Source organism: Hyperolius riggenbachi, chromosome 7 (genome assembly GCF_040937935.1).
Source record: "Hyperolius riggenbachi isolate aHypRig1 chromosome 7, aHypRig1.pri, whole genome shotgun sequence".
Lineage (NCBI taxonomy): Eukaryota > Metazoa > Chordata > Amphibia > Anura > Hyperoliidae > Hyperolius > Hyperolius riggenbachi.
The window spans coordinates 141,623,914-141,637,058 of NC_090652.1; the positions used below are offsets into that span (position 1 = coordinate 141,623,914).

At 45.4% G+C, this 13,145-nt stretch overlaps 1 protein-coding gene across 9 annotated transcripts in view; it reads left to right on the forward strand.

The window, feature by feature from the left end:
• Nucleotides 1–13,145, forward strand: part of SNX29 (sorting nexin 29) — an 875,170-nt gene that overhangs the window by 359,847 nt on the left and 502,178 nt on the right. For 8 of the 9 annotated variants that reach the window (XR_011022742.1, XM_068244702.1, XM_068244708.1 and 5 more), the window contains exon 15: nt 7,089–7,195. Coding sequence is in view for 8 of the 9 variants with exons in the window: in XM_068244702.1 (XP_068100803.1) it covers nt 7,089–7,195 (107 nt within the window). In the remaining variant the exon portion in view is untranslated. Of the gene's footprint in view, nt 1–7,088; nt 7,196–10,784; nt 10,864–13,145 lie in introns of those variants that run through there. The other variant, XM_068244710.1, reaches the window with a different exon arrangement.

Genomic DNA, 13,145 nt, shown 5'->3' on the forward strand with positions numbered 1-13,145 from the left:
GTCTTCTGTACCGGGTCCCATAACTTCGGCCAGTCGAGGGCAGTCTGAGCATGCGCAGTGCGCCCTATCCATCTCTCTCCGCAGTAGAATAGTACTGCATAGGCACAGAACTATTTCTCGCCGGAGAGTGCGCACTGCGCTTATGCAGACTGTCCAGGGCTGACCGAAGTTACAGGACCCGGTACAGAAGATGGAGAAGACTGAGTAAAGCCGCACTGGAGTGATCAGTGCGGATGGGGCTGGAGAAAGCCCCAAGTATGTATAAATCTTTTAATATTGTTTATCTCTAGTTTCCTTTAACCACTTAAGAACCAGACACTTTTTTTCCATTCAGACCACTGCAGCTTTAACGGTTTATTGCTCGGTCATACAACCTACAACCTAAATGAATTTTACCTCCTTTTCTTGTCACTAATACAGCTTTCTTTTGGTGCTATTTGATTGCTGCTGTGATTTTTAGTTTTTATTATATTCGTCAAAAAATACATTAATTTTGTCAAACAAATGATTTTTTTAATTTTCTGTGCTGACATTTTTCAAATAAAGTAAAATTTCTATATACATTTTTGTCCAAATTTATTGTGCTACATGTCTTTGATAGAAAAAAAATCCAATAACTGTATATTTATTGGTTTGGGTAAAAGTTATAGTGTTTTCAAACTATGGTGCAAAAAGTGAATTTTCCCATTTTGAAGTATCTCTGACTTTTCTGAGCACCTGTCATGTTTCATGAGGTGCTAAAATTCCAGGATAGTATAAATACCCCTCAAATGACCCCATTTTGTAAAGAAGACATCCCCAAAGTATTCACTAAGGCCTGGTGCACACCAGAGGAGTTTTTCTGAGCGTTTTGCGTTTTTAAATCTGCTGCTAATGTTATCCTATGTGTCTGTGCACACTGGAGCAATGAGGTTTTGTAAAAAAAAACCATAGCATTACATTGGGAAGAGCTTTTGAAACCTCTAAAAGCTCTTCCCAATGTAATGCTATGGGGTTTTTTACAAAACCTCATTGCTCCAGTGTGCACAGACACATAGGATAACATTAGCAGAAGATTTAAAAACTCAAAAAGCTCAGAAAAACTCCTCTGGTGTGCATCGGGTCTATGAGGCAGGGGGTGAGTTCATAGAAGATTTTATTTTTTGTCACAAGTTAGCGGAAAATGACACTGACAAAAAAATAAAAATAAAAAAAAGTTTCTATTTCTGCTAACTTGTGACAAAAACATTTTTTTAAATCTGCCATGGACTCACCATGCCCCTCTCTGAATACTTTGGGGTGTCTACTTTCCAAAATGGGGTCATCTGTTGGGTGTGTTTACTGTCCTGGCATTTTGGGAGGTGCTAAATTGTAAGCACCCCGGTAAAGCCTAAAGGTGCTCATAGGACTTTGGACCCCTTAGTGCACCTAGGCTGCAAAAAAGTGTCACACATGTGGTATCACCGTACTCAGGAGAAATAGTATAATGTGTTTTGGTGTGTATTTTTACACGTACCCATGCTGGGTGGGAGAAATCTCTCTGTAAATGATTTTACACACAATTGATTTTACACACAATTGTCTATTTACAGAGATATTTCTCCCACCCAGCATGGGTATGTGTAAAAATACACCCCAAAACACATTATACTACTTCGCCTGAGTACGGCGATACCACGTGTGACACTTTTTTGCACCCTAGGTGCGCTAAGGGGCCCAACGTCCTATGAGTACCTTTTAGGATTTCACAGGTCATTTTGAGGCATTTGGTTTCTAGACTACTCCTCACGATTTAGGGCCCCTAAAATGCCAGGGAAGTATAGGAACCCCACAAGTGACCCCATTTTAGAAAGAAGACACCCCAAGGTATTCCGTTAGGTGTATGGTGAGTTCATAGAGGATTTTATTTTTTGTCACACGTTGGCGGAAATTGATTTTTATTGTTTTTTTCACAAAGTGTCATTTTCCACTAACTTGTGACAAAAATTAAAATATTCTATGAACTCATCATACACCTAACGGAATACCTTGGGGTGTCTTCTTTCTAAAATGCTGTCATTTGTGGGTTTCCTATGCTGCCCTGGCATTTTAGGGCTCTAAACCATGAGGAGTAGTCTGGAAACCAAATGCCTCAAAATGACTGTTTAGGGGTATAAGCATCTGCAAATTTTGATGACAGGTGGTCTATGAGGGGCTGAATTTTTTGGAACCGGTCATAAGCAGGGTGGCCTCTTAGATAACAGGTTGTATTAGCACTGAAGTGCAGGAAGCGCAGGATGTTCTCAAATCGTGACCTGGACATGGCAGCAGAGAACATGGGCATGTGATGTATTGGGTGCGTAGACCAATAAGACCGCAATACATTCTTTTTGACTAGACCCATGTTAAGGAAAAGGCCCCAAAAAATGTTACGTTCGGAAACTTGGAGTGGTTTCCACCGAAAAAAGGCTGGGCATGGTAGCTTCTTGGATTGGCGGTTGCGTATTGTGTGGCATAACGGTTGGTCTCAGCCTCAATTAAGTCGTAGAGACCAGCAGTGATCAGAAAAAAAAATGCTGTCACTGCGGTGGGGCGGGTGAGGGTGTGGCCGGGTGATCAGAAGCCCGCAGGGGGCAGATTAGGGCCTGATCTGATGGATAGGAGTGCTAGGGGGTGACAGGAGGTGATTGATGGGTGTCTCAGGGGGGATTAGTGGGGAGAATAGATGCAATCAATGCACTGGGGAGGTGATCGGAAGAGGGTCTGAGGGGGATCTGAGGGTTTGGCCGAGTGATCAGGAGCCCACACGGGGCAGATTAGGGTCTGATCTGATGGGTAGCAGTGACAGGTGGTGACGGGGTGATTGATGGGTGATTAGAGGTGAGAACAGATGTAAATAATGCACTGGGGAGGTGATCAGGGGGAAGGTGATCAGGGGGTCTGAGGGTGTGGGCATGTGATTGGGTGCCCGCAAGGGGCAGATGAGGGTCTGATCTAATGGGTATGATGGGTAGAAGTGACAGGGGGCGATTGATGGGTGATTGATGGGTGATCAGTGGGTGAAGAGAGGGGAGAACAGATGTAAATAATGCACTGGGGAGGTGATCGGGGGGGGGGGGTGTCTGAGGGCGATCTGAGGGTGTGGGCGGGTGTTTGGGTGCCCTTTAGGGCGCAGATTAGGGTCTGATGGGTAGCAGTGACAGGGGGTGATTGATAGGTAAACAGGGTGTGATTAGAGGGGAGAATAGATGCAAGCAATGCACTGGCGAGGTGAGCAGGGGGGTCTGAGGGCAATCTGAGGGTGTGGGTGGGTGATTGGGTGCCCGCAAGGGGCAGATGAGGGTTTGGTATGATGGGTAGCAGTGACAGGGGGTGATTGATGGGTGATCAGTGGGTGATTAGAGGGGAGAATAGATGCAAGCAATGCACTGGTGAGGTGATGGGGGAGGGGTGTCTGAGGGCGATCTGAGGGTGTGGGCAGGCGATCAGGTGCCCGCAAGGGGCAGGTTAGGGTCTGATCTGATGGGTGGCAGTGACAGGTGGTTAAAGGGGGTGATTGACAGGTGATCAGTGGGTGATTACAAGGGAGGATAGATGTATACAGTACACAGGAGGGGGGGTCTGGGGAGGATCTGAGGGTGTGGGGGGGGGGTGATCAGGAGCCCCCAGGGGGCAGTTTAGGACCTAATCTAAAATATAGCGTTGACAGATAGTGACAGGGAGTGATTGATGGGTGATTAGGGGGGTGATTGGGTGCAAACAGTGGTCTGAGGGGGTGGTCAGGGGGGGGGGGGTCTGAGGGGTGCTGTGGGCGATCAGGGGGCAGGGGGGGCAGGATCAGTTTGTGTGTGCTTACTAGGGGGGCTGCCTCCTGCTCTGGTGGTCCCTCGATCACTGGGACCACCAGGGCAGGAGGCAGCCTGTATAATAAGCTTTGTATACATTACAAAGCGTATTATACGCTTACTATGCGGCAGATCAGTGGTGAACAACCCGCCGGCACTGCTAATTGGCCGGTGGGTTGACGTCGCGGGTGGGCGGAGCCTAATGCCGGCGGATGCGCACGATCCCCGGCAATTCAGTCCCTCAGGTACCGACGCCTATAGGCATTACGCGGTCCTGGGGGTGCCACTTTGCCTACGCCCATAGGTAGTGGGCGGTCGGCAAGTGGTTAAAAGGAAGTAAATATAGAAACCTTGCTTTCGGCTCCCGTTAAACAGAAAATAAAAATATGAGACTGTTTCTTGTTATTAATTTTCCATTTGCCATTAGTACTACACGTGTAATTTAATTAGACAATTATCTTATACATTTATTTTCAGTCCAGGTTTGGTTTAAGGCCAATTATATATACGATTACTTGTAGCAAATAAAATAACGTTGACGTATCATTCTTGTTATATACACTACACCTCTTCACTTTATTTAAAACCCACTCCATTAAAAAAACCATTACAAAAACAGTTTTTTTCTATAGGGCTTTTACCTGATCAAGTACTGATATAGTTAATAGGGCCATTTAAAATTAGATCAGCAACCCAGGGTATCCATAGATTGCAAACAAATGTTCTGTATTTTGTCCTACTTTATAAGACATCTGCAGTGTGGAAATAATATCTTTTCAGATGCAGTGACCTCATTAACCAGTTTTACCCACTGTGATATAGAAGAGGGATTAGTTGAAAATCATACCATAACTGTTGTTTTCCTGGCCAAGAATAAAGTCTCCCTCACAAAGGAGTTGTAATAATACTTTTCTTCCTTTAGCTCTAAAAAGCCAAAATGACATGCATTTGGACTCATGTAGATTGTAATGGATGTGACTGGGATAAAAATCCAGGACCTCTAAACAGCAGCTTTTCATCAATTGATATCCCCAGATAAGGTGATAAAAATTTGCCCCAATGCATTGCATTTAGAGCAGGTTTTATTAACTCTTAATCCAATAAAAATGTGATTTAAAGAAAACCCGAGTCTGTGTTCAAAAAATGGAAATAAAACATTCTACCTTATGCAACAAATTTTCCAGATCGATCATGTCAATGTGCGCCATTCTTCACTGCTCCATTCTTCCACTGGGAGCAGAAATAAAAAAAAATTCCAAAATGGCTGCGACCCTGGAAGTACTTCTGGGGTCACGGCTCATCCCCGAGAACAGTGCATGAGATGACCTGAGCTCTGGGCATGCTCAGTAGCTCCTCTTGTGCACTTTTTTGGGCTGACGCAGGGAAGGGGTGTTCCTGAAGCCGGGGCAGGCATTTCAAAGGAGTCCCTCTCCTGCAAAGGAAGCATCTTCTGGGACAAAGCTGCTCAGTGCCGAAGCACTAGGGGCTTGGGAAGCACTCGGGTCTTGGGAAGCACTCAGGGACGTTAGTGCTTCCGAATCCTACCGAGGAGTCCAAAAGATAGGGGACAGCAGTGGAATGATGGGACTGAGTGAGGAATGGGAAGGCTTTATGGTATACAGAGCCTCTCTCTTCACTGGTATCTAACCTGAAGCAAGTTTCCAGCTGCAACCGCCAACCATGATTACAACACTCTGGGCCTGATTTACCAATGCTTTTCTGTGCTGGAAATCATTGGAGGTCATAAATGATCCAGCAAACCTGACGAGGATGTGATATTAAATAAAAATTGTCTACTGTCATGTAGGAAAAGTTTGCCACACTTACCTGGCTCACACCAAACCACTGTTAGGGTTGCAGAGAGGTTGGTAAATTTGTGATGAGTTGATTGCTGTTATACAACAAGTAGTGTAGGACAACTTGGATTAATTTAAAAATGTTTGTGCATGCATGGGACTCATTAGCCTTTCTGCAGCCCTCATTGTCTGCTGATATTACCTAGGCTTCAGTTGCCGCCCTTTTTATTTACTAACAGTATTAGTACATTCAGACAAGGTTTAAGGCTTCTTGCACACCAAGACGTTGCATTAGGTGGCACGTTAAGGTCGCATAACGTGCACTTAACACAACGTATGGTGCTGCAAGAGGCGACGGTAGAGTGAGCCGCGTTAGACGGCTCGAGTCCTATAATGTCTCCCAGAGTGGCGCTGATTGGCCAGCGGGACCACGTGATGCGGAGCGAGACACTCCGCATCACGTGGTCCCGCCGGCCAATCAGCGCCCGCCAGTGCAGTGAATATTAAGTAGCCATGTGCGCGGCTACTGTAGCTGGCTCTCCCCGCCTCCTCCGCCCCCCACTGCGCATGTGCAAACAGTCTAACGCGGCTATAGCCGCTCCAACGCCGTAGCATGCTGCACTTTGTGGAGAACGTGCAGCGTTACATGTAACGCAACGTGGGCTGTGTGAACAGCCCACTTGTGTTACATTGCTGTGCGTTGGGGGAGCGTTACAGGCGCACTAACGTGCGCCTGTAACGTCTTGGTGTGTAAGCAGCCTAAAGGGACTCCGAGCAGTGCAGAAACTATGGAAAGATGCATATCATTTTAAAGCTCTCTTTCTCCTTTTTCCAATGATATATAAACCGCCACCCTACGCCTTTTAGTTTTCGCTATTTTCGCGATTGAAATTTCAGCGGCCGCGATTTCAATCGCGAAAATAGAGAAAACTAAAAGGCGTAGGGCGACGATTTAGAGGTCGTCAGAAAGAGGCGAAAGAGAGCTTTAAAATGATATCCATGTTTCCATAGTTACATTGTATTGCACAGGACGACTTTTTCCTAAAGTCAGCATCTCCATTCTGCTAAATGGAGCTGCTGACACTGGGGAAAGTGTCGCCCTGTGTAATACAAGTAACTATGGAAAGATGAATATCATTTTAAAGCTCTCTTTCTGAGGACACCTAAATCGTCGCCCTACGCCTTTTAGTTTTCTCTATTTTCGCGATTGAAATCGCGGCCGCTGCAATTTCAATCGCGAAAATAGCGAAAACTAAAAGGCGTAGTGTGGCGGTTTACATATCATTGGAAAGAGGTGAAAGAGAGCTTTAAAATATATGCATCTTTCCATAGTTTCTGCACTGCTCGGAGTCCCTTTAAAGCATCACTTATGTACTTTGTTGATTTTGAGCTCAGGAGAACCGCTGTAAATACAGCCCAGTGTGCATTCTATCTTTTATGCTCATTGTAACACTTTGATTGATTTCTTTTCCTCTCTCGCTCTCTTCAGCAGCCATTCCAAACCTTCGAAATACGGATGGAGAAATCATTCCAGAAGTAAAACCAGTGGTGGACAATGATGAATTGGCAAGTTCATATGAGAGAAAGTTAATTGAGGTAAGTCAGTGCTTTCATTCCTTTATTATAACCACCTGCTACATAAATTAGTAGATTTAGCCAGACAGGAGAGTAACTGACTCTACAAATAATACTACCAGCTATGTTGCTTTATTTTTGGGTAGAGCGTGCATAATAAAAAAAAAAGGGGTCCGGTGTTGCTTGGTACCATTTGATCTTCATTTATTGCAAGGCCAACTGTGAAGTAAAAATATTAATGTATTGTAACTTTCTCATCTACTTGCAGTCACCTTGTGTACTGGTAAAGAGATTAATGCCAGTATTTTGAGACCATGGCTTCTGCCTGGCTGTATGACTTTCACTAATGCAGGGAAGACTCTAGTTAGTGACCCTTAGATAAAGGGGGAAAATATCTGTTGTGTTATTACTTATGTTGTTTACATGTGGTGTTGCTTAACCCTTTTAGCACCTTTTAGCACCAGCCATCTCTGGCCTCTTGAGGACCAGATACTTTTTTGCTGGTTTTTGAGCCGTGGTCACTGATCAGGAGTCAATTTTATTGGCTTCTAATGCCTGGTATGCACCAAGCAATTTCCCTTCAGATAGACGGGTCAAATCGATTATTTCCAACAGCTCTAATCTGATTTCCGATCATTTCAGATTTATTTTACATTCGCTTCTATACAAAATCGATCAGAAAAATGAGCGGAAATTAGGTCGTAAATAATCGTTTTGACTCGTCCATCTGACAGGAAATTGCATGGTGTGTACCAGGCATTAGGAGCCAATGAAATCGTATCCTGACCAGTGTAAGTGAGCTAAGCAGTAATTAGGACACCTGAGCGAGAGGACTGCAGTGGCACCGGAGTGGCATGAGTGATAGGCAAGTATTCATTCAAAGGAGTACTATGGGGGGGGGGGGGGAAGAGTTGAACTTACATGGGGCTTCTAATGGTCCCCAGCAGATGTCCAATGCCTGAGCAGCCACTCACGATGCTCCCAAATTTGTGACTTTAAAGTCGGAAAACCACTGTGCCTGCGTGGCAGCGCCCTCCCTCCCGATGATGTCACCAGGAGTGTATTGTGCAGGCCCAGTATGGTCTTCGCTTGCTCATTACACTCCTGGTGACGTCAGGGGAAACGAGGACATGGCTGCGCAGGCACAGTGGTTTTCCGACTTTAAAGTTGGAAATTCCAGAAGTGAAGCGGAGGCGGGGACCGGAGCATCGGTGAGTGGCTGCGCGGACACAGGACCTCTGCGGGGGACCATTAGAATCCCCAGGTAAGTTCAATTAGTTTCCCCCCTACCCCCCTACAGCAGTCCTTAAAGGATACCACAGCCCAAAGGCTGTGGTAAAATCAAAGTTGCAATGTGGAGGGAAAGAAAGATACATACTTACCGCTTCCCTCGTTCCCTGCCGATGGGTCCGCTCATCTGTTACAGCTCCCGGTACCGACCCGACTCTCCTGACCCTTCACCCGGACATACTGTGCTGCGCATGCGCAGTATGTCACTATACTCTTCGCTTCTGCCGTCGCATCGTGACGGCAGAAGTACGGACACTCCCCCGCCTCCTCCTCTCCCAGCGTGTGCGCTCCAATCTAAAGCTAGCGTGACATGCTAGCTGGAGTTCGCACTGGGACAATCGATGTGGAGAGAGCGGAGGGGGAATAAGTTAAAAAAAAACACACTGCCGGCTGGAGGGAGCGAGTGAGTGGGCGGGCGAGTGGGCGGGCAGGCAGCGAGTGGGCGGCGAGCAGGCAGCGGCAGTACAGCCCAAGCATTCTGTACATAGATGCAATGACATCTATGGTACAGCAAGAAAATTATCCCCACATTTATCTCTGCATATGTGCATGTATATACATGTGTGTATATACATGTATATACACACATGTATATACATGCACATATGCAGAGATAAATGTGGGGATAATTTTCTTGCTGTAAAATTATCCCCACATTTATCTCTGCATATGTGCATGTATATACATGTGTGTATATACATGTATATACACACATGTATATACATGCACATATGCAGAGATAAATGTGGGGACAATTTTCTTGCTGTACCATAGATGTCATTGCATCTATGTACAGAATGCTTGGGCTGTACTGCCGCTGCCTGCTCGCCGCCCACTCGCTGCCTGCCCGCCCACTCGCCCGCCCACTCACTCGCTCCCTCCAGCCGGCAGTGTGTTTTTTTTTAACTTATTCCCCCTCCACTCTCTCCACATCGATTGTCCCAGTGCGAACTCCAGCTAGCATGTCACGCTATCTTTAGATTGGAGCGCACACGCTGGGAGAGGAGGAGGCGGGGGAGTGTCCGTACTTCTGCCGTCACGATGCGACGGCAGAAGCGAAGAGTATAGTGACATACTGCGCATGCGCAGCACAGTATGTCCGGGTGAAGGGTCAGGAGAGTCGGGTCGGTACCGGGAGCTGTAACAGATGAGCGGGACCCATCGGCAGGGAACGAGGGAAGCGGTAAGTATGTATCTTTCTTTCCCTCCACATTGCAACTTTGATTTTACCACAGCCTTTGGGCTGTGGTATCCTTTAACCACTTGAGGACCCACCCTTTACCCCCCCTTAAGGACCAGCGCTGGTTTGATTGATCTGTGCTGGGTGGGCTCTGCAGCCCCCAGCACAGATCAGGGTGCAGGCAGGGAGATCAGATTGCCCCCCTTTTTTCCCCCCTATGGGGATGATGTGCTGGGGGGGTCTGATCTCTCCTGCCTGCTGTGGGTGGCGGGGGGGGGCACCTCAAAGCCTCCTCCGCGGCGAAATTCCCCCCTCCCTCTCCTACCTGCTGCCTCCCCCGGTGATCGGGGCTGCACAGGACGGCTATCTGTCCTGTGCAGCCAGTGACAGGACGTCCCCTGTCACATGGCGGCGATCCCCGGCCGCTGATTGGCCGGGGATCGCCGATCTGCCTTACGGCGCTGCTGCGCAGCAGCGCCGTACAAATGTAAACAAAGCGGATTATTTCCGCTTGTGTTTACATCTAGCCTGCGAGCCGCCATCGGCGGCCCGCAGGCTATTCACGGAGCCCCCCGCCGTGATTTGACAGGAAGCAGCCGCTCGTACGAGCGGCTGCTTCCTGATTAATTAGGCTGCAGCTGGCGACGCAGTACTGCGTCGCTGGTCCTGCAGCTTCCACTTTGCCGACGCACGTTATGAGTGTGCGGTCGGCAAGTGGTTAAGGTGTACGCTTTGGCTTGAAAAAAACAACAAATAACATTTGTAAAGCGCTTTTCTCCCATAGGACTCAAAGCGCGTAAGCATAGCTCAGACCAATAATTGGTTGATTGGTAAGTCGTGATACAGAGGAAGAATTCTATAAGTCTGGAAATGCCAGGCTAAACAGGGGTCTTTTAGTCTGGATTTGAATGACTCCAGGCTGTCTTTACTGTCCTGACCAGAAAAAAAGAAAGTAAACAGGGCATAGAATTCAATTATCAAGGCCCAGAAGAGGTTAAAGAGGAATTTTACTGAATATAATGCATCCTGACTTATATAGGTCTAGTTACAAGTGAAAGAAAATGTAATATCATTCAACTGGTAAGTGTTACAGGGTATGTTTTACTAGATTATTTATCAGATTGAGTTACAATCCAACAGATTAGCCGATAGATAATTTCCGACGTGTCCGATCAATCGCCCGATCGTTTCTGCGCTCAATTCTACATGGCAGACAATGGAAAAAGATAAGGAAAACGAGCGGAAGATAAGAGAATTGCCCGCAGAATCAAGCGGCAAAAACCATTAGGCGCAGAATCGAGCGCCAGAATCTTATAGTGTATTCCCAGCATAACAGGGTAGTTTGCATTTCTTTGTGGATTGACCTGATCTACTGCTGACTTAATATTAAATATCAAAATATATAAATGCGCCATTATTGGGGATGTATTATTGAGCGATACCTCAGCTGGATGAATGCTGTCATTGTGTGGCAATCTATACACTATTTTCATGGAAGTAAAGCACCTGTTTAGCGTTCCTGTGAGTGAATTGACAGGTTTTGAACTAACATGTGATTTATGAGTCTGACAATGCCAACTTCCAAAGCTCAAGTGTTCAGCTTGATGTTATATTTCTTTTCCTTTGTCAATATATATAAAAGATGAACGGGATACTAGATATATAATCTTGAGTTCGCTAAGCACTGCAACAGTTGAAGACCTGAGCTTCTGACAAGCTCGTTTTAACTGGTATCTCTGGGAAAGTAGGTATGCCATTGTATTGTTCTTATTCCTTTTATACTTAAACATTGAGCTCTAATTTTCACCAAACCTCTGCACATGCCGAAAGAATAACTGTATATTTACATCATCCGAAACATGAGGGTGCCATTATCTGGTGGAACTCAGCTTGACAGATCCATCTCCGATCTTCAGTTGAGTAAACACCCAACCCTAACTGAGAGTGTGTGGAGATCGGAAAACTGTAAACGCTGCACTAACCCCATTCTGCTCAGTCAGTGTTAAGTAGTGTTTCTGGTGCTGAATTATATATGATATATTGCAGATTGCTTTAACTGTTTATACCTGCAAGAAGTTTTAAATCAGGATGATACCATTTATTGGCTAACTAAAAATGAATAAAATAAGCAAGCTTTCGGCCTTGCAGCCTTCGTCTGGCTTATATCCTGTTAGTTTATACCTGCAGTGTCATGCAGCAGTTATTTTAAGTCCAATATAGAGTTTGAAAGGGTACCTTGTTGAGCAAATGCTTTAAAATGACTGTCTATGAGATATAAAATATGATGAATGGAATCAAAGGCAGCGTTATTTCACCTAAACAATGTATAGATTTGGCTGTAGTACATAGCTTGTGGAATTCCAGCTGAGATACCACCTGTAAGAAAGATAAGAAGATGCTATTGCGTTATATAACATTGTAATTGTATGTAGAAATGCATGTTTTTATATTTTACCTAAATAGCAACTTACATGAATTTATTTTAAAGTGGACCTCAAATCAGAATATCTCTGCTGTAAAAGATACACAACAGCATAATAACCTATAAACAAAAAACATTTCTTTGTTATAGCTGATACAAATCCTAAAATAAATCTTCACTGTTTCTACTTCCTGATTTGTGGAAGCAGACACCTCTGCTTTTAAATGAGCTTATCTGCCATCTCTGCCGTGGCAGTCATGTGACACGGGAGAGATCAGATTACAACTTGTGATTAGACACAGATGAGGGGGAATTAAACAGGCTAAACTGCCTAAATACATACAGGGTGCATTCCTCTATTCTTTCTTTTTGTCCTGTGAAAGAGTACAGGTCCACTTTAACAAAATGTAAGCGGTTTTCCCAAAAATCTCTACAGCGGTTTTATAACAATACACTGGTCTGCTGATCTATTAAGCCTTGTACAATGCTAGATGGTTCTTTGCCAGGGTGGCCAATCAGGGCTGCCTCTGCCAGCATTCTAGCGTGTGTACAGCTGTCCCTGACCCCCCTCGATGATTTTGGCAGGCTAACTCGGTCAAGCACAGGCCATGGTTATTGATTTCATTTTTTTTTTACAGTAAAATTGTTCTCCTTTTCATCCTATCGGCTTCATGTCCCTCCATCTTGTGCTGTGGCCTCCACCCCATTCTATAGCAACTCCACGTGTCACGAGCCTCCAACCTTCTACTTCATCTGGGACACATTTCCATTAGTCATTGGAGGCTGTTGGCTGGTAACTGTTATTCTTAAAGGGGTTCTTTCGCGAAAAAAGTAGGCAGTTAAAAAATGTGACAGATGACAGATTTTGGGCCAGTCCATCTTTTTAAGGGGGATTCTCAGGGCTTTCTTTGTTTTCAACAGCATTTCCTGAACAACCGTTGCAAAATCTAACTGACATAATAGTGTGCAAGTGATTAGGGAGGCCGGCTGGTATCTTGCTATTTTGGCTGTTAAACTGCTGTTCAGGAAATGCTGTTAAAAAGATGGACTGGCTCAAAACCTGTCATCTGTCACATTTT